The 24060-nt window shown below is 45.4% G+C and overlaps 1 protein-coding gene across 3 annotated transcripts in view; it reads right to left on the minus strand.

Annotated features, from left to right (window-relative positions):
- Positions 1-17780, minus strand: part of LOC117269848 (uncharacterized) — a 25546-nt gene extending 7766 nt beyond the window's left edge. Inside the window, exons 1-10 of one of the 3 annotated variants that reach the window (XM_078162148.1) lie at positions 17594-17774; positions 12893-13027; positions 8117-9631; positions 7603-8041; positions 7131-7466; positions 6675-6698; positions 6421-6592; positions 6200-6288; positions 6048-6119; positions 4332-4462 (exon numbers count right to left, since the gene is read on the minus strand). In XM_078162148.1, the coding sequence (XP_078018274.1) occupies positions 4332-4462; positions 6048-6119; positions 6200-6288; positions 6421-6592; positions 6675-6698; positions 7131-7466; positions 7603-8041; positions 8117-9631; positions 12893-13019 (2905 nt within the window). In that variant the 5' untranslated portion in view covers positions 13020-13027; positions 17594-17774. Of the gene's footprint in view, positions 1-4331; positions 4463-4491; positions 4559-6047; positions 6120-6199; positions 6289-6420; positions 6593-6674; positions 6699-7130; positions 7467-7602; positions 8042-8116; positions 9632-12892; positions 13028-17593 lie in introns of those variants that run through there. The other 2 variants (XM_078162150.1, XM_078162149.1) reach the window with 2 other exon arrangements.
- Positions 17781-24060: the final 6280 nt, after the last annotated feature.

The raw sequence follows: 24060 nt of genomic DNA on the forward strand, positions 1-24060 counted from the left end.
CTAGTTCAGTTACCCAGCCATAGTTTTCATAGTTTTATACAAACGGTGTCTGTCCCCTGACCACCTAAATTATCTAAATCTAAAATTAAACAAAGAGGAGTTGTGCATAACAACCTCATAAAAATTAAAACCTCTTCTGTGACAGAAAGACAAAACAGGAGAATTAAATGTGGACTGTTAAATATCAGGTCTCTATCGTCTAAAGCAGTGTTAGTAAACGAATTAATATCAGATAATCATATTGATTTACTCAGTCTCACAGAAACCTGGCTGTGTCAAGATGAATATGTTAGTCTAAATGAGTCCACTCCTCCCAGTCATAATAATACCCACATTCCTCGAGGCAGCGGCCGAGGAGGGGGAGTTGCAGCCATTTTTAACTCTAGTGTGTTAATCAGCCCTAAACCTAAACTAGATTATAATTCATTTGAAAGCCTCATTCTTAGTGTTTTACATCCGACCTGGAAAACCTCGCAGCCACTTTTATTTGTTATAGTGTACCGTGCTCCTGGCCCGTATTCTGAATTTGTATCTGAATTCTCAGAGTTTTTAATTCAATTCAATTTTAATTCAATTTTATTTATAAAGCCCAATATCACAAATCACAATTTGCCTCACAGGGCTTTACAGCATACGACATCCCTCTGTCCTTAAGACCCTCACAGCGGATAAGGAAAAACTCCCCAAAAAAAAACCCTTTAACGGGGAAAAAAAAAAAAACGGTAGAAACCAGTTTAGTTCTTAAATCAGATCAAGTTATTGTTGCAGGCGATTTTAACATTCATGTCGACGTTGATAATGACTCCCTGGCTACCGCGTTTATCTCATTAATAGACTCCATTGGCTTCAGTCAGGGTGTACATGAACCCACTCACTGTTTTAACCATACCCTCGATCTAGTTCTGACGTATGGAATTGAAATTGATAACCTAAAAGTCTTTCCACAGAATCCCTTGCTATCAGATCATTATCTGATTACTTTTGATTTCTTTTTACTCGATTACACGCCACTTAGCAACAGTTACTATACTAGATGTTTATCAGATAGTGCTGTCACAAAATTTAAGGAAAAGATTACTTCGTCGTTAAATTCAATACCAATACCTTCAGTAACAGAGGTTTCCCGTGCCGACTTTAACCTCTCCCAAATTGATCATTTTGTTGATAGCGCCGTAGGCTTGCTGCGAACAACGCTCGACTCTGTAGCTCCTCTTAAAAAGAAGTTAACAAAGCAAAGAAAGTTTGCTCCTTGGTATAACTCTCAAACCCGTAGGTTAAAACAAATATCGCGAAAATTTGAAAGGAAGTGGCGATTGACCAAACTGGAAGAATCTCGTTTAATCTGGACAGACAGTCTCAAAACTTATAAGAGGGGCCTCCGCAATGCCAGAGCAAACTATTACTCAGCATTAATAGAAGAAAACAAGAACAACCCCAGGTTTCTTTTCAGCACTGTAGCCAGGCTGACTGAGAGTCAAAGCTCTATTGAGCCTTGTATTCCTTTAGCCCTTAGCAGTAATGATTTTATGAGCTTTTTTAATGACAAAATTCTAACTATTAGAGGCAAAATTCATGACCTCCTGTCCTCAGATAGTACCTATCTAACCTCAAACACAGCTGTAGAATCTAATATATATTTAGATTGCTTCTCCCCAATTTCTCTTCAAGAATTGACCGCAGTGATTTCTTCATCTAAATCATCAACGTGTCTCTTAGACCCCATCCCAACTAGGCTACTTAAGGAGGTCTTTCCTTTAGTTAACACTCATATATTAGATATGATCAATATATCCCTATTAACAGGCTATGTACCACAGTCTTTTAAGGTAGCTGTAATTAAACCTCTACTAAAAAAGCCCACCCTGGATCCAGAGGTGTTAGCCAACTATAGACCAATATCTAATCTTCCCTTTATGTCAAAGATCCTTGAGAAAGTAGTCGCAGACCAGCTGTGTGATTTTCTCCAGGATAATAATTTATTTGAGGAATTTCAGTCAGGATTTAGAGTGCATCATAGCACTGAGACAGCTCTAGTTAAAATTACAAATGACCTTCTGATTGCTTCAGACAAAGGACTCGTCTCTGTTCTTGTTTTATTAGATCTTAGTGCGGCGTTTGACACAATTGACCATCAAATTCTACTGCAGAGACTGGATCACTTAATTGGCCTAAAAGGTTCAGCACTAAGCTGGTTTAAATCTTATTTATCTGATCGTTTTCAATTTGTTGACGTTCGTAATGAATCATCCTTACGTACCAAAGTTTGTTTTGGAGTTCCGCAAGGTTCTGTGCTCGGACCAATCCTATTTACTCTATATATGCTTCCTTTAGGTAACATCATTAGAAATCACTCTATAAATTTCCATTGTTATGCGGATGATACACAGTTGTATTTATCGATGAAGCCAGAAGAAAGTAATCAATTAACTAAACTCCATAACTGCCTTAAAGACATAAAAAATTGGATGAGCACCAATTTCCTGATGTTAAATTCAGACAAAACTGAAGTTATTGTTCTTGGCCCCAAACAACTCAGAGACTCTTTATCTGATGACATAGTTTCTCCAGATGGCATTGCTCTGGCCTCTAGCACTACCGTAAGAAACCTCGGAGTAATATTTGATCAAGATTTGTCTTTTAATTCTCATTTAAAGCAAACCTCACGGACTGCATTTTTTCATCTGCGTAATATTGCGAAAATTAGGCCTACCTACCTTACCTCAAGGCTGGATTACTGTAACTCTCTATTATCAGGTAGCTCTAGTAAGTCCTTAAAAACTCTCCAGCTAATTCAGAATGCAGCAGCTCGTGTACTAACAGGAACTAAGAAACGAGATCATATTTCTCCTGTTTTAGCTTCTCTGCACTGGCTCCCTGTAAAATCCAGAATTGAATTTAAAATCCTACTGTTAACTTATAAAGCTCTAAATGGTCAAGCTCCGTCATATCTTAGAGAGCTCATAGTGCCATATTATCCCACCAGAACACTGCGCTCTGAGAACGCAGGGTTACTCGTGGTCCCTAAAGTCTCCAAAAGCAGATCAGGAGCCAGAGCCTTCAGCTATCAGGCTCCTCTCCTGTGGAATCATCTTCCTGTTACGGTCCGGGAGGCAGACACCGTCTCCACATTTAAGACTAGACTTAAGACTTTCCTCTTTGATAAAGCTTATAGTTAGGGCTGGCTCAGGCTTGCCCTGTACCAGCCCCTAGTTAGGCTGACTTAGGCCTAGTCTGCCGGAGGACCCCCTATAATACACCGGGCTCCCTCTCTCTCCCTCTCTCTCCTTCTCTCTCTCTCTCTCTCTCTCTCTCTCTCTCTTGTATTCTATTACTGCATCTTGCTAACTCGGCCATTCTGGATGTCACTAACTCAGCTTCTTCTCCGGAGCCTTTGTGCTCCACTGTCTCTCAGATTAACTCATATCACAGCGGTGCCTGGACAGCGTGACGTGTGTGGTTGTGCTGCTGCCGTGGTCCTGCCAGATGCCTCCTGCTGCTGCTGCCATCATTAGTCATTAGTCATACTTCTACTGTTATTATACACATATGACTATTGTCACACAAGTATACTGTCTGATATTAATACATACTTTCAACATATTGTACCACAGTAGCCAGAACTATAACTATAATATTATTACTTTCATTAATGTTGTTGTAAGCTACTGTCATTACCTGCATCTCTCTCTCTCTCTCTCTCTCTCTCTCTGTCTCATTGTGTCATATGGATTACTGTTAATTTATTATGCTGATCTGTTCTGTACGACATCTATTGCACGTCTGTCCGTCCTGGAAGAGGGATCCCTCCTCAGTTGCTCTTCCTGAGGTTTCTACCGTTTTTTTTTTCCCCCGTTAAAGGGGTTTTTTTTGGGGAGTTTTTCCTGATCCGCTGTGAGGGTCTTAAGGACAGAGGGATGTCATATGCTGTAAAGCCCTGTGAGGCAAATTGTGATTTGTGATATTGGGCTTTATAAATAAAATTGAAATTGAAATTGACATAGACAGATGGACAGACAGACAGATAGACAGACAGACAGACAGACAGATAGATAGACAGATAGATGGACAGACACAGACAGATGGACAGACAGACAGATAGATAGATAGATGGACAGACACAGACAGATGGACAGACAGACAGACAGACAGATAGATAGACAGATAGATGGACAGACACAGACAGATGGACAGACACAGACAGATGGACAGACAGATAGATAGATAGATAGATAGATAGATGGACAGACACAGACAGACAGACAGACAGATGGACAGACACAGACAGATGGACAGACAGATAGATAGATAGTGAACTACAGTTCCCAGAGTACCTTGAGGCCTCTTCCTTTTCCTGGGCTGAGTGAAGTCAGGGAAGAGGAGGAGCCTGCGCCTCCTCTGCTGGCCAATCAAGAGCAGCGCTCCATCCTTCTCACGTGGCTCCTCGAAGATCGTCTCCAGACTCCTGCAGGATGACGGAGAGGCATGCTGGGAGATGAAGTTAGGCCTGACAGACTTCCTATCTGTGTTGTTGATGTGGGATTTGTAGTGTTTTTTTTACCTGTTGGTGGTGGGAGTTTGTAGTTTATAACGTTTAGTAGTGGAGGATTTGTAGTTTTTTACCTGTTGGTGGTGGGGGTTTGTAGTTTATAATTGTTAGTAGTGGGGGATTTGTAGTTTAAAGCTGTTGTTAGTGGAGGATTTGTAGTTTTTTACCTGTTCAAAGTGAGGATTTGTAGTTTATACCTGTTGGTAGTTGGGGGTTTGTAGTTTATACCTGTTGGTAGTGGGGGGTTTGTAGTTTATACCTGTTAGTAGTGGAGGATTTGTAGTTTATAGCTGTTGTTAGTGGAGGATTTGTAGTTTAAAGCTGTTGTTAGTGGAGGATTTGTAGTTTTTTACCTGTTCAAAGTGAGGATTTGTAGTTTATACCTGTTGGTAGTTGGGGGTTTGTAGTTTATACCTGTTGGTAGTGGGGGGTTTGTAGTTTATACCTGTTAGTAGTGGAGGATTTGTAGTTTATAGCTGTTGTTAGTGGAGGATTTGTAGTTTAAAGCTGTTGTTAGTGGAGGATTTGTAGTTTTTTACCTGTTCAAAGTGGGGGTTTGTAGTTTATAATTGTTAGTAGTGGGGGATTTGTAGTTTATACCTGTTGGTAGTGGAGGATTTGTAGTTTATAGCTGTTGATAGTGGAGGATTTGTAGTTTATAGCTGTTGATAGTGGAGGATTTGTAGTTTATAGCTGTTGATAGTGGAGGATTTGTAGTTTATAGCTGTTGATAGTGGAGGATTTGTAGTTTAAAGCTGTTGTTAGTGGAGGATTTGTAGTTTATAGCTGTTGATAGTGGAGGATTTGTAGTTTATAGCTGTTGATAGTGGAGGATTTGTAGTTTAAAGCTGTTGTTAGTGGAGGATTTGTAGTTTTTTACCTGTTCAAAGTGGGGGTTTGTAGTTTATAATTATTAGTAGTGGGGGATTTGTAGTTTATACCTGTTGGTAGTGGAGGATTTGTAGTTTATAGCTGTTGTTAGTGGAGGATTTGTAGTTTATACCTGTTGGTTGTAGGATATTTGTAGTTTATAGCTGTTGGTAGTGGGGATTTATAGTTTTACCTGTTTGTAGTGGGGCTTTGAAGTGTATACCTGTTGGTAGTGGGGGGCTTTGCAGTTTTTTATCTTGTGGTAGTGGGGGATTTGTAGTTTTGTCTGTTGGTGGTGGGGTATTTGTACTTTTTTTAACCTGTTGGTGGTGGGGGATTTGTAGTTTTTACCTGTTGGTGGTGGGGGATTTGTAGTTTTTACCTGTTAATAGTGGGGTATTTGTAGTTTTTACCTGTTGGTAGTGGGGGATTTGTAGTTTTTACCTGCTGGTAGTGGGGGATTTGTAGTTTTTACCTGTTAATAGTGGGGGATTTGTAGTTTTTTGCCTGTTGGTACTGGGGAATTTGTAGTTTTTACCTGTTGGTGGTGGGGGATTTGTAGTTTCTACCTGTTAATAGTGGGGGATTTGTAGTTTTTACCTGTTGGTAGTGGGGGATTTGTAGTTTTTACCTTTTGGTAGTGGGGGATTTGTAGTTCTTGTTGGTGTAAATCTCCTCCAGACTGAACTCTTTCTTCTTTAACCTAAAAAGAAAACCATGTTTTTGGTATTTCATGTTTTTTATTCAGATTTTGTGGTTTCTGTTTGTCGACCACGCCCTGACCTTTTGACTTTTGGCAGTCCCATCGGAGTGAGCAGCGTTTCCCGCGGTGAAGCCCGGCGGATTCGGATCTGTGAAACTCGTTTACAACTCTGAGAAGGACAGGAACAGAGGTGGTCAGAGAGACGTTTGAGGACGGCGCAGGAAGTGTGACAGCCCCATCAGCAGGAAGTGTGACAGAGGATCAGAGACAAAATAAAATGTAAAGCAAATAAAATCTCCACCTCTCCATTTACGCTGAGAAACTCTGAGCTCACTGCTGATTGGCCAATGGCAAGCGGAGCAGACAGTCCATTGGCTGAACGGAGGGGGAGGGGCTGTAGACGGGGGAGGCGAAGTCGGAACGACCTGTGATTGGCCCGTTGCTTCTGCTGTCGCCGGGCAGAAAATGTGGGGCTGTGACACACAGGAAGTCACATGGTTCAAACTGATGACATCACAGATTAATCATAACCAATAATATCATATAAATAATTACCTGGGTATCGGCGACCGCACGTAACTGCAGAGACAGAATGTTAGGACAGCGTTACGTCAGAGCGAGTCATCATCACATCACACAGGAAGTGCAAGTATGTAACAAACAGGAAGTACAGATAGGTAACAGACAAGAAGCAGGGATATGCGGAAAACAGTAAACGTGTGATCAGACAGGATTCATTAATATTCACTGACAGATGAAAACACATAAACACGCCGTGGCCCAATCAACATGGCCAACTATCCTCTCTGCTCTCACAAACATATTTTAATGTACAGTTGACCTGCTCCAGCTGGTGGGCGGAGCTTGTCATCTTACAATAAACGCTAAAATACATTTATGAAAACAGGAGATCAGCGCTGCCTCGTCTGACATGACTGTGTTGGACACTCGGGGGTGGTGGCGAGGACACAGAGGACATGTTTTTTTAATAACAGAAGATTTTTAACCAACCAGTGGTCACTGCTCAGACTGGGCGGGGCCGTCCAGTCCTTCAGGGGCCGCAGGGGACTCACACAAGCTCCACCCCTCACTGATTCTGACATGGTCTCCACGGCAACTGCTGAGAGACGCAGGATGGGGATGGGACTAAAGGTGGAGGTGGAGGAGAAGCCTAGGTGCCATAAGTGAAAAGCATGGGGATTGGAGAAGAAGGAGAGAGGTGCGGTGATGTCAGAGAAACGCCACTGGCCTGAAGAGATGTCGAATGCTTCTGATTGGCTACAGGTCTGACCCCTCTGGGCTGACTGCAGCAGGTGCAGGGCCTGCTGGGAGGAGGAGCCGGAGACGCTGGGCGGAGACAAAGACAAGAGAGTTTATGAATATTAAAATATACATTTGTTTTGAATTTAACTGTTTATTAGATTATGATCAAATTTTCATGACTGTTGTCACGGTAACTTTATTCAGATAAACAAATAAGAACCTGTGTGGCAGCAACAGCAGTGGCACTCTGTAACCATTCTGCCTGACGATACTGACGGCCTTCTCTGATTGGCTGCTTCCTCCCTCCTCTCTTCTGTGTTTCTTGTGGTTGAATTTGTGCAGAGTGAGCAGCGCTTCCTCCTCTGCTCCTCGTCCTCCTCTGAAGGAGACCGCCATCCGCCCCACAAATCTCCCAGCATCCTTCTCCTCATCTTCTTCTTCTCTGTTTTCTTTGTGGTTCTTCCTTCTCCTCTTCCTCCCCCCCCCCTCCACATCCTCATCCTCTCCTCTGCTCCTCCTCCTCTGTTCTGATAGGCTCACACTAGAATATGTGTGAGAGTCCTCGCTGTCTGAGGAGGATGATGAGGAGGAGGTGGTGACATGTGGGGGGTGGGTGGGGCTATGGGAGGGGGCGGAGCTAAATGAGACAGCTCCCAAACCTTAACAGAGAGAAATGTGTTAACAACAATTTTCACTGAGAGGACGAGACAAAGGAGGAGACAGACAGAACTCACCAGCTCCGTCTTCTTCTCCTCTCTGTCTGCTCCACTTATTCCTCCTCTTCCTCCTGCTCCTCCTCTCTAGAGAGTCCAGACGACGGCCGAGGGAGGCCAGAGCTCCTCGCAGGAGGCGCCGCACCTCCAACCGGTGAGCTGAGAGGAGGCGAGGCAGGAGGGAGGAGCAGGGGCAGCAGGGAGAAGGAGGAGGAGGAGGAGGAGGAAGAGACGGAGCTACAGGAACAGAAGAAAGAGGAGGAGAAGGAGACAGGGAGACAGGAGAAGAGGATGGAGAAAGAGGAGAACAAATGGCAGAAGTGTAAGGAGTAAAAAAGTCAGGAGGAGGTGGAGGAGGGAGTGGAGGAGAAACAAGAGGAGTAGAGTGGTGATAAAGGAGAGGAAGAGGAGGAGCAGAAGAACAAGGAGGAGAGGGAGAGACAGAAACAGAATGAGGAGGTGAGGGATGGAGGAACAAAGGGACAGGAGGAGATGAAGAAGAAAGACAAGACAAATGGGAAGGAGGAGGAGGAGGAAGGGAGGAGACAGGAGTGGTGGAGGAGGATGATGAAGAAAGAGGAGAAGGGTAAGAACAAGGAGGACGAAGAAAAAAAGAAGCAACAAGAGGAGGTGAAATAAAAGGAGTAGAAGGGACAGAACGAGGGGCAGGAGGTGAGGGAAGGAGGGAAGGAGGAAGAGGAGGAGATGAAGAGGGAAGAGGAGAAAAGGAGGAAGAATTAGGAGGAGTGCAAGGATCAAAGGAGACGGGAGGAAGAGGAGGACACGAGGAGGGAGCACAAGGAAAAAGAGAAGCAGGTGGGACAGAAGATGGAGGAGGGCGAAGGAGGGCCACAGGAGGAAGAGGAATTAGAGAAGGAGCAGAGGAGGGAGAGGAGGCACAGGGAGGAGGAGGAGCTATAGAAGGAGCAGAGGGGGAAGAGGAGGCACAAGGAGGAGGTGAAAGAGGGGACACAGGAGGAGGAGCAGAGAATGCTGCAGAGGAGTGAGGAGGAGGAGGAGCTACTGAAGGAGCAGAGGAAGAGGAGGTGCAGGGAGGAGGAGAACAAAGGAGGGAAACAGGAGGAAGAGCAGTTAGAGAAGGAGCAGAGAAGGAAGAGGAGGCATGGGGAGGAGGGGCAGGAGGACAAAGAAGGAACACAGCAGGAAGAGGAGATACAGAAGGAGCAGAGGAGGAAGAGGAGGCACAGGGAGGAGGAGGCGCAACAGAAGGAGCAGAGGAGAAAGAGGAGCCATGGGAAAGAGGAGAAAGAGGGGACACAGGAGGAGCAGAGAATGATGTAGGGGAGTGAGGAGGAGGGGGAGGAGGAGGAGGAGGAGCTACAGAAGGAACAGAGGAGGAAGAGGGGGCACAGGGAGGAGGGGGAGGAAAAAGGAGGGACACAGGAGGAGGAGCAGAAAATGCTATAGGAGACAGACGAGGATGAAGATGAGGAGAAGCTACAGAGGGAGCAGAGGAGGAAGAGTAGACAGGTGAGGAGGAGCTCCAGGCAGGTGCAGGGGGATGAGCCAGAACTCCTGAAGGAGAAACAGCAGTCAGTTCTCTGTCAACAGAAACTTAATGTCTCTGAACCTGAGGTCAGGAGGCGGAGTCAGGGTTAACTCTGTTTACTGGGATAGATTACTGTGGTAACTGATGCTGATAAATGACCACAATAACTAATTCTATTACTGCATCTTGCTAACTCGGCCATTCTGGATGTCACTAACTCGGCTTCTTCTCCGGAGCCTTTGTGCTCCACTGTCTCTCAGAATAACTCATATCACAGCGGTGCCTGGACAGCGTGACGTGTGTGGTTGTGCTGCTGCCGTGGTCCTGCCAGATGCCTCCTGCTGCTGCTGCCATCGTTAGTCATTAGTCATACTTCTACTGTTATTATACACATATGACTATTGTCACACATGTATACTGCCAGATATTAATACATACTTTCAACATATTGTACCACAGTAGCCAGAACTATAACTATAATATTATTACTTTCAATAATGTTGTTGTAACCTACTGTCATTACCTGCATCTCTCTCTCTGTCTCTGTCTCTCTGTCTCTGTCTCTCTCTCTCTCTCTCTCTCTCTCTCTCTCTCTGTCTCATTGTGTCATGCGGATTACTGTTAATTTATTATGCTGATCTGTTCTGTACAACATCTATTGCACGTCTGTCCGTCCTGGAAGAGGGATCCCTCCTCAGTTGCTCTTCCTGAGGTTTCTACCGTTTTTTTTTCCCATTAAAGGGGTTTTTTTGGGGAGTTTTTCCTGATCAGCTGTGAGGGTCATAAGGACAGAGGGATGTCGTATGCTGTAAAGCCCTGTGAGGCAAATTGTGATTTGTGATATTGGGCTTTATAAATAAAATTGATTGATTGATTGATTGATAACTGATGCTGATAAATCACCACAGTAACTGATGCTGATAAATCACCACGGTAACTGATGCCGATAAATCACCACGGTAACTGATGCTGATAAATCACCACGGTAACTGATGCTGATAAATCACCATGGTAACTGATGCTGATAAATCACCACGGTAACTGATGCTGATAAATCTCCACGGTAACTGATGCTGATAAATCTCCACAGTAACTGATGCTGATAAATCTCCACTGTAACTGATGCTGATAAATCACCACTGTAACTGATGCTGATAAATCTCGACTGTAACTGATGCTGATAAATCACCACTGTAACTGATGCTGATAAATCACCACGGTAACTGATGCTGATAAATCTCCACAGTAACTGATGCTGATAAATCTCCACTGTAACTGATGCTGATAAATCACCACTGTAACTGATGCTGATAAATCACCACTGTAACTGATGCTGATAAATCACCACGGTAACTGATGCTGATAAATCTCCACAGTAACTGATGCTGATAAATCACCACAGTAACTCCTCTCCTCTCTTCTATTCACTCCACGAGCCAGTCAAGTAAGTGAACAATGAATAATGCGAGGGGCAGGTGATCGCGGAAGATTTCAAAAACAGCGTGCGGAAAATGGCAGAGAGAGAGCAAGACACACACACACACACACACACACACACGTGAGCGCATCGGGGCCCAACTCTGTGCGTGATACAGAGAGCAGAGGAGAATTGTAAATGTGCGACCATGTAGAGACAGAAATGACATGCCGTCAAGTAAACAATATAAGTCATCATGTGCGCTGCATAATCGTTTGCATAATTGTGATTTCAATTTTGACCAAAATAATCGTGATTATGATTTTTTTCATAATCAAGCAGCCATAACTGTGACTGATGCTGATAAATCAAGAACCTGTGTGACCTGACTCACCTGTGTGACCTGACTTACCTGTGTGACCCAACTCACCTGTGTGACCTGTCTCACCTGTGTGACCCAACTCACCTGTGTGACCTGTCTTACCTGTGTCTGTCTCACCTGTGTGACCTGATTCACCTGTGTGACCTGTCTTACCTGTGTCTGTCTCACCTGTGTGACCTGATTCACCTGTGTGACCTGACTTACCTGTGACCTGACTCACCTGTGTGACCTGTCTCACCTGTGTGACCTGACTCACCTGTGACCTGACTCACCTGTGTGACCCGTCTCACCTGTGTGACCTGACTCACCTGTGTGACCTGTCTCACGTGTGACCTGACTCACCTGTGTGACCTGACTCACCTGTGTGACCTGACTCACATGTGACCTTTCTCACCTGTGTGACCTGACTCACCTGTGTGACCTGACTCACCTATGTGACCTGACTCACCTGTGTGACCTGTCTCACCTATGTGACCCGACTCACCTGTGACCTGACTCACCTGTGTGACCTGACTCACCTGTGACCTGACTCACCTATGTGACCTGACTCACCTGTGTGACCTGACTCACCTGTGTGACCTTTCTCACCTGTGTGACCTGTCTCACCTGTGACCTGACTCACCTGTGACCTGACTCACCTGTGTGACCTGTCTCACCTGTGACCTGACTCACCTATGTGACCTGACTCACCTGTGACCTGACTGACCTGTGACCTGTCTCACCTATGTGACCTGTCTCACCTGTGTGACCTGTCTCACCTGTGACCTGACTCACCTGTGTCACCTGACTCACCTGTGTGACCTCCCACCTGTGTGACCTGACTCACCTATGTGACCTGACTCACCTGTGTGACTTGTCTCATCTGTGATCTGACTCACCTATGTGACCTGACTCACCTGTGTGACCTGTCTCACCTATGTGACCTGACTGACCTGTGACCTGTCTCACCTGTGTCACCTGACTCACCTGTGTGACCTTTCTCACCTGTGTGACCTGTGTCACCTGTGACCTGACTCACCTGTGTGACCTGTCTCACCTGTGACCTGACTCACCTATGTGACCTGACTCACCTATGACCTGACTGACTTGTGTGACCTGTCTCACCTATGTGACCTGACTCACCTGTGACCTGACTCACCTGTGTGACCTGTCTCACCTGTGACCTGACTCACCTGTGTCACCTGACTCACCTATGTGACCTGTCTCACCTGTGTGACCTGACTCACCTGTGTGACCTGTCTCACCTGTGACCTGACTCACCTGTGTCACCTGACTCACCTGTGTGACCTGACTCACCTGTGTGACCTGTCTCCCCTGTGTGACCTGTCTCACCTGTGACCTGTCTCACCTGTGACCTGACTCACCTGTGTGACCCGACTCACATTTCATTCATCACTCCTTCATTCATTCATGGTTTTAATGGTGTCACCATTAACAGCCCCGCCCCCTTCACACGGATACGCCCTCCTGACCTGAACATAAACAAACCTGTTTGTGTCTCTTCATCATCATCATTGTCCTCTTCAGCCAATGGGAGAGCAGGAGGTGGAGTCACAGCTGACAGGCCCCGCCCCCCTCCACTGCTCTCATTTAATGTCAGCGGGCGAGTGAGCATGACTAAGACTGTGTGTGAGAGAGAGAGAGAGAGAGAGAGAGAGAGAGAGAGAGAGAGAGAGTATAAATACTCATCATGTGTACAAATACACACCTAGAGTACTACAGAATACTACAATGTACTACACAGTACTTCAGCAGGCTGGACTATTGTAACGGTGTCTTCATAGGCCTGAGTAAAAAATCAATCAGACAATTGCAGCTCGTCCAGAACGCTGCTGCCAGAGTCCTCACCAACACCAAGAGAGTGGAGCACATCACACCAGTGCTTAAATCACTGCACTGGCTTCCTGTGTGTCAAAGGATAGACTTTAAAATCTTGTTACTTGTCTATAAAGCACTAAATGGTCTCGGGCCTAAAGACATCTCTGATATACTTGTACGTTATGAAGCATCCAGACCCCTCAGATCATCTGGAACAGGTTTACTCAGTGTTCCCAGGATCAAAACCAAACAAGGTGAAGCAGCCTTTAGTTTCTATGCTCCCCGCCTGTGGAACAAACTTCCAGAATATCTGAGGTCGGCTGAAACTGTGAACTCATTTAAATCAGGGCTTAAAACATTACTATTTACTGCAGCTTACCAGTGAACTAGATATGTAACTTATTGTTAGGATAATCTGTAGCTATTGTTTTTATATTTGTCTGCTGTTGCTTTATGTTTGCTTTTTAAATGCATTTTCTGCACTGTTTTTAACTATTTATTGTCTTGCTTTTAACTTTTGTTTTTAATCATCTATTGTTCCTTTAATGTTTGATTTTAATGTATTTCTCTTGTAAAGCACATTGAATTGCCTTGCCTTACACAGTACTACACAGTACTACAGAGTACCACACAGTACTACAGAGCACTACAGAGTACTACAGAGCACTACACAGTACTACAGAGTACTACACGGTACTACACAGTACTACAGAGTACCACACAGTACTACAGAGCACTACAGAGTACTACAGAGCACTACACAGTACTACAGAGCACTACAGAGTACTACACAGTACTTCACAGTACTACAGAGTACTGCACAGTACTACACAGTACTACAGAGCACTACACAGTACTACAGAGCACTACAGAGTACTACACAGTACTACAGAGTACTACAGAGTACTACACAGTACTACAAAGTACTACATGGTACTACAGAGTACTACACGGCACTACAGAGCACTACACAGTACTACACAGTACTACAGAGTACTACAGAGTACTACAGAGCACTACACAGTACTACACAGTACTATAGAGCACTACACGGTACTACACAGTACTACAGAGCACTAAACAGTACTACAGAGCACTACACAGTACTACAGAGTACTACAGTGCACTACATAGTACTACACGGTACTACACAGTACTAGAGTACTACAGAGTACTACACGGTACTACACAGTACTACAGAGCACTACACAGTACTACAGAGTACTACACGGTACTACACAGTACTACAGAGTACTACACAGTACTACACGGTACTACACAGTACTACAGAGTACTACACGGTACTACACAGTACTACAGAGTACTACACAGTATTACACAGTACTACAGAGCACTACACAGTACTACACAGTACTACAGAGCACTACAGAGTACTACAGAGCACTACACAGTACTACACAGTACTACACAGTACTACAGAGTACTACACGGTACTACAGAGTACTACACGGTACTACAGAGCACTACACAGTACTACACAGTACTACACAGTACTACAGAGTACTACACGGTACTACAGAGTACTACACGGTACTACAGAGCACTACACAGTATTACAGAGTACTACACAGTACTACAGAGTACTACACAGTACTACACAGTATTACACAGTACTACAGAGCACTACACAGTACTACACAGTACTACAGAGTACTACACGGTACTACAGAGTACTACACGGTACTACAGAGCACTACACAGTATTACAGAGTACTACACAGTACTACAGAGTACTACACAGTACTACAGAGCACTACACAGTACTACAGAGTACAACACGGTACTACACAGTACTACAGAGTACTACACGGTACTACAGAGCACTACACAGTATTACAGAGTACTACACAGTACTACAGAGTACTACACAGTACTACAGAGCACTACACAGTACTACAGAGCACTACACAGTACTGCACAGTACTACACAGTACTACAGAGCACTACACAGTACTACAGAGCACTACACAGTACTACACAGTACTACAGAGTACTACACAGTATTACAGAGTACTACAGAGTACTACAAAGTACTACACAGTACTACAGAGTACTACACGGTACTACAGAGCACTACACAGTACTACACAGTACTACAGAGTACTACAGAGCACTACACAGTACTACACAGTACTACACAGTACTACAGAGTACTACAGAGCACTACACAGTACTACACAGTACTACAGAGCACTACACGGTACTACACAGTACTACAGAGCACTAAACAGTACTACAGAGCACTACACAGTACTACAGAGTACTACAGTGCACTACATAGTACTACACGGTACTACACAGTACTAGAGTACTACAGAGTACTACACGGTACTACACAGTACTACAGAGCACTACACAGTACTACAGAGCACTACACAGTACTACAGAGTACTACACGGCACTACACAGTACTACAGAGCACTACACAGTACTGCACAGTACTACACAGTACTACAGAGCACTACACAGTACTACAGAGCACTACACAGTACTACACAGTACTACAGAGTACTACACAGTATTACAGAGTACTACAGAGTACTACAAAGTACTACACAGTACTACAGAGTACTACACGGTACTACAGAGCACTACACAGTACTACACAGTACTACAGAGTACTACAGAGCACTACACAGTACTACACAGTACTACACAGTACTACAGAGTACTACAGAGCACTACACAGTACTACACAGTACTACAGAGCACTACACGGTACTACACAGTACTACAGAGCACTAAACAGTACTACAGAGCACTACACAGTACTACAGAGTACTACAGTGCACTACATAGTACTACACGGTACTACACAGTACTAGAGTACTACAGAGTACTACACGGTACTACACAGTACTACAGAGCACTACACAGTACTACAGAGCACTACACAGTACTACAGAGTACTACACGGTACTACACAGTACTACAGAGTACTACACAGTACTACACGGTACTACAGAGTACTACACGGTACTACACAGTACTACAGAGTACTACACAGTATTACACAGTACTACAGAGCACTACACAGTACTACACAGTACTACAGAGCACTACAGAGTACTACAGAGCACTACACAGTACTGCACAGTACTACACAGTACTACACAGTACTACACAATACTACAGAGTACTACACAGTATTACAGAGTACTACAGAGTACTACAAAGTACTACACGGTACTACACAGTACTACACGGTACTACAGAGCACTACACAGTACTACACAGTACTACAGAGCACTACACGGTACTACACAGTACTACAGAGCACTAAACAGTACTACAGAGCACTACACAGTACTACAGAGTACTACAGTGCACTACATAGTACTACACGGTACTACACAGTACTACACGGTACTACAGAGCACTACACAGTACTACACAGTACTACAGAGCACTACACGGTACTACACAGTACTACAGAGCACTAAACAGTACTACAGAGCACTACACAGTACTACAGAGTACTACAGTGCACTACATAGTACTACACGGTACTACACAGTACTAGAGTACTACAGAGTACTACACGGTACTACACAGTACTACAGAGCACTACACAGTACTACAGAGCACTACACAGTACTACAGAGTACAACACGGTACTACACAGTACTACAGAGTACTACACAGTACTACACGGTACTACACAGTACTACAGAGTACTACACGGTACTACAGAGCACTACACAGTATTACAGAGTACTACACAGTACTACAGAGTACTACACAGTACTACAGAGCACTACACAGTACTACACAGTACTACACGGTACTACAGAGTACTACACAGTACTACAGAGCACTACACAGTATTACAGAGTACTACACAGTACTACAGAGTACTACACAGTATTACAGAGTACTACAGAGTACTACACGGTACTACAGAGTACTACACAGTACTACAGAGCACTACAGAGTACTACACAGTACTACAGAGCACTATACAGTACTACACAGTACTAACTTTATAAACTGAATAAAACCATGTTTCAATTAAATACATTAAATTAATAACCATTTAAAGTCCGCTCCTCTCGTTGTCTCTCGCGAGATTTCACTGATTCCTGCTGGAAAAATCCCAGGATCTCGGTGTAAATCTGAACCTGTTTTCACCGTCAGCTCATCTAACAGCTGATTTTCACGGTTTTGTTTCGTCACGGCAGAATTTTGTGTGACGTAAGACGAATGTAAAGTTAGAGGACGCGGGAACGTTGCGGGTCGAAGTGAGGATGAAACGGGATAGAAGTGATCGAGCTAGCAGCAGCTAGCTGCCGTTAGCAGGCTTCAGTGTGTGTGTATCCGTTAACCGGGACATTTAACGGTTACCGTTACCTTCTTCTCGGCCCGCGCCTCTGTCAGTCGCCGTTAAATCCCCTGAGCTGTCATGGCGGGCCGGTTACCTTCGGGAAAGGACCGAATCCGGCCGGTGTGTCCAGAGGAGTCGGTATCTCTGTTATCGCCACAGACCGGCGTCAAGCTAACGGAACTCACACACACGGTACTTCCGGTGAGAATATCAAAATAAAAGATCCCGGGCGACAGGACAGCACAACCTTTCAAATTAAAGTGCTGAACGGAAGTGTCAGGTGTGTTTTTGTTTTTCAAAGTAAAAGCACAAACGACACGGAAATAAACAGATGAGATGACGTATGACATCATAATTATGAGGTCATTCATTAGGAACTGTTCCTTATTTATCAGAGGAGGAGTAATGACGTCAGTTGCTTCCTCAGTGTACATTTCTCAACTCAACTCAAATTTATTTATAAAGCATATTTTAAAATAACTCAACAAACTCAAAACAACAGATCTGATCGGGAGGAGCATGCTATTCCACAGTTTGGGGGCAGACACAGCAAAGGCATGATCACCCCTGAGCTTAAGTCTGGAGCGTGGGACAGCCAGGAGCCCCAGGTCAGCTGACCTGAGGGACCTGGGGGTAGAATAGGGGGTTAGAAGGTCTGAGATGTAGGATGGGGCCAGACCATTAAGGGCTTTATACATAACAGGAGGACCTTATAGTCAACTCTGAACTTTACAGGCAGCCAGTGGAGAGAGGCCAAAACAGGTGTGATGTGGTCTTTCCCCCGGGTACCTGTGAGGAGCATGGCAGCAGTGTTCTGAACCAGCTGGAAGCGGGACAAAGAGGACAACTTCTGATCTGTCCTCATTCTGCTAGAGGAAGCTCTGTGCCATCCAGTTCTTTATGTCCTCGAGGCAGTTCATGATACTGGCAACACTAGACCTATCATTAAGCTTGATACGGATAGCTGTGTGTCGTCAGCATAGGAGTGGAAGGAGGTGTTATGTTTTTTTAATTATTTGGCCGACAGGAAGCATGCACAACGCAAAGAGAATAGGACCTAAGATGGAGCCTTGAGGGACCCCACAGGAAAGACTGTGATTTCTCATGCTGACGGAGAAACTTCTGTTTTTGAGGTAGGAGTTGAACCAGTGTAATGCAGTGCCACTGATGCCAACACCAAACTGGAGGTGTTCGATTAAGATGTTGTGATCCACAGTGTCGAATGCAGCGCTGAGGTCAAAAAGGAACCAGGATGGCACAGTTTCCAGCGTCAACACAGAGTAGCAGGTTGTTGTGCACTTTCAGCAGGGCAGACTCTGTGCTATGATCGGCCCTGAACCCAGACTGAAACCTTTCCAGGATGTTATTTTGACATAAGTAGGTCTGTAGTTGATGGAGAATAACCTTCTCCAGAAACTTAGAGAGGAATGGAAGTTTAGAGATAGGCCTGTAGTTGCTGGGCATTGAGGGGTCTAAATTGTTTGTTTTTTTCAGGAGGGGCTGGGCCACTGCCTGCTTGAATCAAACTGGAACAATACCGGTGGCCAATGAGCTATTAACAATGGAGAGGATGTAGATGCTTCAGGAGCCTGGAGGGGACAGTGTCAAGGGGGCAAGTCGTAGGTTTCCTGGAAGAAACAATCTTGGTCACGAAGGAAAGTGTGATGGGTTGGAAGCAGACCAGTCTAGATGAGCAGGCCAGTGGGGCAGCAAGGTTATGGGAGGAGCTGGGGATGTTAGATCTGATATTCTAAACTTTACGAGTAAACAATGTTAAAAAAAATTCCTCGCACTTAGCAGGGGACATATCTTGGTTTGCAGGGAGGGTGGAGCGGACAACAGAATAAATAGTAGTGACTAATGTCTTTGAATTATGTGAATGGAAAGTATTTTATTCTCGCAGCCTTAACTGATTCCTGAAATTTTAGAAGAAACCAGATGACAGAACCAGTGGTGGAAATGGGGGGGGGGGGGTGAATACAGAAAATACAGAATATTCAATGTTTTATATAGGGGTTTTACAGTGTTTCTAAACTGCATGCTCCTTTTGCCGAAAGCACCTAAGCGCACTGAATCCATATGCAGCCCCAACAGCCGATGGGAATTCATCCCTGCCAGTGCGAGACAACTGCATTTTTTCCTAAGTGCGCTGTCTGAGGATAACTTGACAGACTGACAGACGAACAGCAAGAGTAGCTAACAGCAGGTAAATTATGAAGCTGTTGATGGTGGGAGTTCGCTTGAATTTCCTCAAACATTGGTGGTGTCTTTGACATATCTAGTCTTGTTAAAATAATGTTAATCTTGATTGTTTGATGATTTTGTGTTTATTGTAGCACATGGCCTGTGCATTGTGCACTGTGTCAAAGCTAGCTAGCAAACATGCTTGCTAGCTAGTTAGTAACGTTAACATTAGCTTACCAGCTAAGCTCTGTCTCAAATCGTGTCGCCATCTTGGCTATGGCTGCGTAGCGGAAAGGTAGGGACCACTTTTCAAACTGGAAATAGCGGCCAAGAACTGTGCGACTGTGAACGTCGTTGCATTGTACAAATACATGTGTTTTTTGCACTAAGCACCACTATACTTAGGCTGACCAAACGTCCTCTTTTGCCCGGACATGTCCACTTTTCATGTCCCGTCCGGGGCGTCCGGGGGGGGGGGGTTTATAAACTGATGATAATGTCCGGTTTTCCGTGTGTTTGTCTGTGTGTGTTAGAGTGCAGCACGGGCAGCATATTTCTTTCCGAACCTGAACCGAGCCCGACATTATTTAATGACCAAAGCACTGAGTTTGTGTCACACAGTTGTTACAGGCTATGCGCCGCAGGTGCTCAGCTGCGGAGAGGGAGACCTCCGTGTTTGAGATGGGAGCGGGAGGCGGAAGGTCCGACGCTTCTAGCGAGAGGAGAGGGAGAAATAAAACAAAATAAGATAAAATAGGAAAAACCTGTCTCCCTCTTTTATTTTATTTTCAGCGTTTAATCAAGGCGGAGGTGGGCGGCTGGAGGTCCGAGACTTCGAGAGAGGAGAAAGGTAGAAACAAACAGCCAATGTGTGTGTGTGTGTGTGTTATGTTCAAGTGTTGTCATGTAAATAACAGTGCCCAAGCAATAAAAAGGACAGACAATAGGAATTTAATTTATTTTTACACTACATTTTCACTGAAAGCTGACCGAATCCGACCCGAGCCCGAATACAATTTATAGCTACATTTTTGACCAAACCCGGCCCGACCCGTCGGGTACCATCGGGCTCGGATCGCCACACTCTAGTGTGTGTATGTGTCCCCTATCTATTGGGGTCTATCTGAATTTCTGTCTTTGAGAGATATTATGTCATGATCCTCATCATGGCAGCCCCTCCCTCTCCCTCATGTGTGTGTGTGTCATTCCCTGTCTGTATTACTCCTCCTGTGTTTCTCCCCCTGTCTGTTCTGTGTGTGTGCATGTGGGCGTGGCTTCCTTCCACAGGCAGTGCCAGGTGAATCCACTCCAGTAATCACCCTCTCCATAAAGCCTCTGGATTCCTCCCTACTCGTCGCCAGATCGTTTCATCAGTCTGCGCAGTAGTTTGTATCCTGGCTCCTCTGTGTTTTTGCCCTCGTGCTTTGTTAGCTTGTGTAGCTAATGCCTCTGTGTTTCCTCCGCCTCAACTCAGATTGCTGTGCTTGCCTTGTGATCTCGTGTGTGCTACTTCACTGCCTGCCTGTGGACCTTCCTGCCGCCGTCAGCTCTCCTGTGTTTCCCCTTGGAGTGAGTACGCTCGAGAAGACGGAACCTATTGCGCCGTGCCGCAGCACTGCCGCCATTACCACGTGGTGGACGCCACACCACGGACACTCTCACTCTCCTCCTCACCGGTGCCTTCACGGAACATGTCGGGATCCTGGGACCACGCTCCACCCCTCCCCCTTGCACTATTCTGCACATTCAAACATTAAAGACTTGTTATTCACTGTGTACCTGTTTCCTGAGTCGTGCTTTTGAGTCCAGGCTTTAAACCAAATCATAACAGAATGATCTGGCCATGTTGGACCCAGCCGACTCAGACTCAGGTTCACCGGTGATGAATCTGAGACATGCTGTTTCATCCCAAGGGATAATGCTCGGACATCATGACCAGACGCTGCGGGAGATCATGGACTCCCTCTCCAATCTTACCTCCGGTCTCGCTCGAGTTGAGAACCAGCTGCAAACTAATAATCCACCTGTGTTTAATCTCTCCCCAGCAGTACCAGTGGGCACATTGCAACCCCGTGAGCCATACGTTCCTGCCCCTGAACGTTACGACGGAGCCTTAGGTGACTGTAAGTCTTTTCTTTTCCAGTGTTCCCTAGTGTTTGAGTTACAACCACAGACTTACAGTTCTGACAGATCCAAGATTGCCTATGTGTTGGGTTTGCTCACGGGGAGGGCTAGAGCCTGGGGAACAGCCTTTTGGCATAATCCACTCACTGCTCAAGCTACTTTTGAACGGTTTTCCAACGTGATGATGTCTGTTTTTGACCATCCCATTACCAGTCATGACACCAGTAACCAACTGTTGAGCCTGCGCCAGGGTTCTCTTAGTGCGGCCAATTATTCAGTCGAGTTCCGTACTCTGGCGGCTGAACTTGGGTGGGATGACAAAGCACTCCAGAGCATTTTTTTGAGAGGACTTAATGAAACTGTTAAAGACTGTCTCGTGGGTAGGGCAGAGCCCAAGAGTTTACAGGAGCTAATCGCGTTAGCCATTAAAGTGGACAATAGGCTAAGAGAGCGACGCAGAGACAGAGCACAGGTTGTGAGATCCCCTGGTACTGCTGCTTCACCTATTGCTCAACGTTGGCCTGTTGAAACTACTCCTGCAACTAATAACCAGTCTGTTGCTCCCACAAGACAAGAGGAACCCATGCAGTTGGATCGTAACCGGCTAACTCCAGCCGAGCGCAGTTGGCACTTCAAAGAGAAACTATGTATCTACTGTGGACAGCCTGGACATCAACTCGCCACATGCCCTCAACGTTTAAACCCAAGTCCTCACCAGTCGCAGCCGGGGTTCTGGTGAGTAGCACTGTGGTCCCTATGTTACCCCGTAAACGCATTAACATTGAAGCCTGTATTTTGCTAAAGGGTGAAACCTTTAAACTGGAGGCTCTAGTTGATTCTGGTTCTGATTCCAATTTGCTTGATTCCCAGTTTGTTGAACAATCCCTGATTAATACTTTCCCCATTGACACACCTCTCGTGGCTAATGCATTAAATGGGGAGTTACTGGCTCACATCTCCCATCAAACAGAGACACTATCACTGTTGCTGGCCGGTAATCATCGAGAACAAATATCTTTTCATATCATGCCATCCTCTCACGCCCCTCTAGTACTCGGGTTACCCTGGCTCCAAAAACATAATCCAGTCATCGATTGGGCAGCCGGTAAAATTACAAGTTGGAGTTCATTCTGTCACACCTCATGTCTCAAGTCTGCTCTTCCTCCAAGCTCAAGTAAACCCAGTGCAACCCCACCAGAACCTCCGGACCTCTCCTCTGTACCGTCCGTGTATCATGACCTGGCTGAGGTGTTCAGCAAACAGCGGGCTCAATCATTACCACTTCACAGACCTTACGACTGCGCCATTGAGCTGCTGCCCGGAGCCCCCCTTTCCACCAGCAGGCTCTACAACCTCTCCGCACCTGAGCGAGAAAGCATGGAAACCTACATAACAGACTCCCTGAACTCAGGTATCATACGCCCTTCCTCTTCTCCACTGGGTGCCGGTTTCTTTTTTGTGGGAAAGAAAGATAAAACCCTGAGACCCTGCATTGATTATCGGGGCTTAAACAACATCACAGTAAAAAATAAATACCCATTACCCCTCATTAACTCTGCGTTTGAACCTCTCCATGGTGCAACTATCTTCACGAAGCTGGACCTGCATAACGCCTACCACCTGGTGCGTATAAAAGAGGGTGATGAGTGGAAAACGGCATTCAACACACCCCTGGGACATTTCAAGTACCTTGTGATGGCGTTTGGGTTAACTAATGCTCCAGCCGTTTTCCAAACATTAGTTAATGATGTTCTGAGAGACTTCCTGAATCATTCCGTGTTCGTTTATCTGGATGACATTTTGATTTTCTCCCGCAACCTCGAGGAGCACATTGTGCATGTGCGACAGGTTCTGCAGAGGTTGCTGGAGAATAAGCTGTTTGTGAAGGGGGAGAAGTGCGAGTTTCATGTGACCTCTGTTTCCTTCCTGGGGTACATCCTGGAGAGTGGGCAGGTGAGACCAGATCCCACGAAGATCCAGGCAGTGACAGACTGGCCCCAACCCAAGTCTCGCAAGCAGCTCCAGAGGTTCCTGGGCTTCGCGAATTTCTACCGGCGCTTCATCAGGAACTACAGTCAGGTAGATGCACCTTTAACCCAACTCACTTCTTCTTCTGTGCCTTTTGTCTGGTCTCCTGTGGCTGAGGATGCCTTCAGGGAGCTGAAGAAGCGCTTCACCTCGGCTC

This window comes from Epinephelus lanceolatus, chromosome 19, assembly GCF_041903045.1.
Source record: "Epinephelus lanceolatus isolate andai-2023 chromosome 19, ASM4190304v1, whole genome shotgun sequence".
Classification (NCBI taxonomy): domain Eukaryota; kingdom Metazoa; phylum Chordata; class Actinopteri; order Perciformes; family Serranidae; genus Epinephelus; species Epinephelus lanceolatus.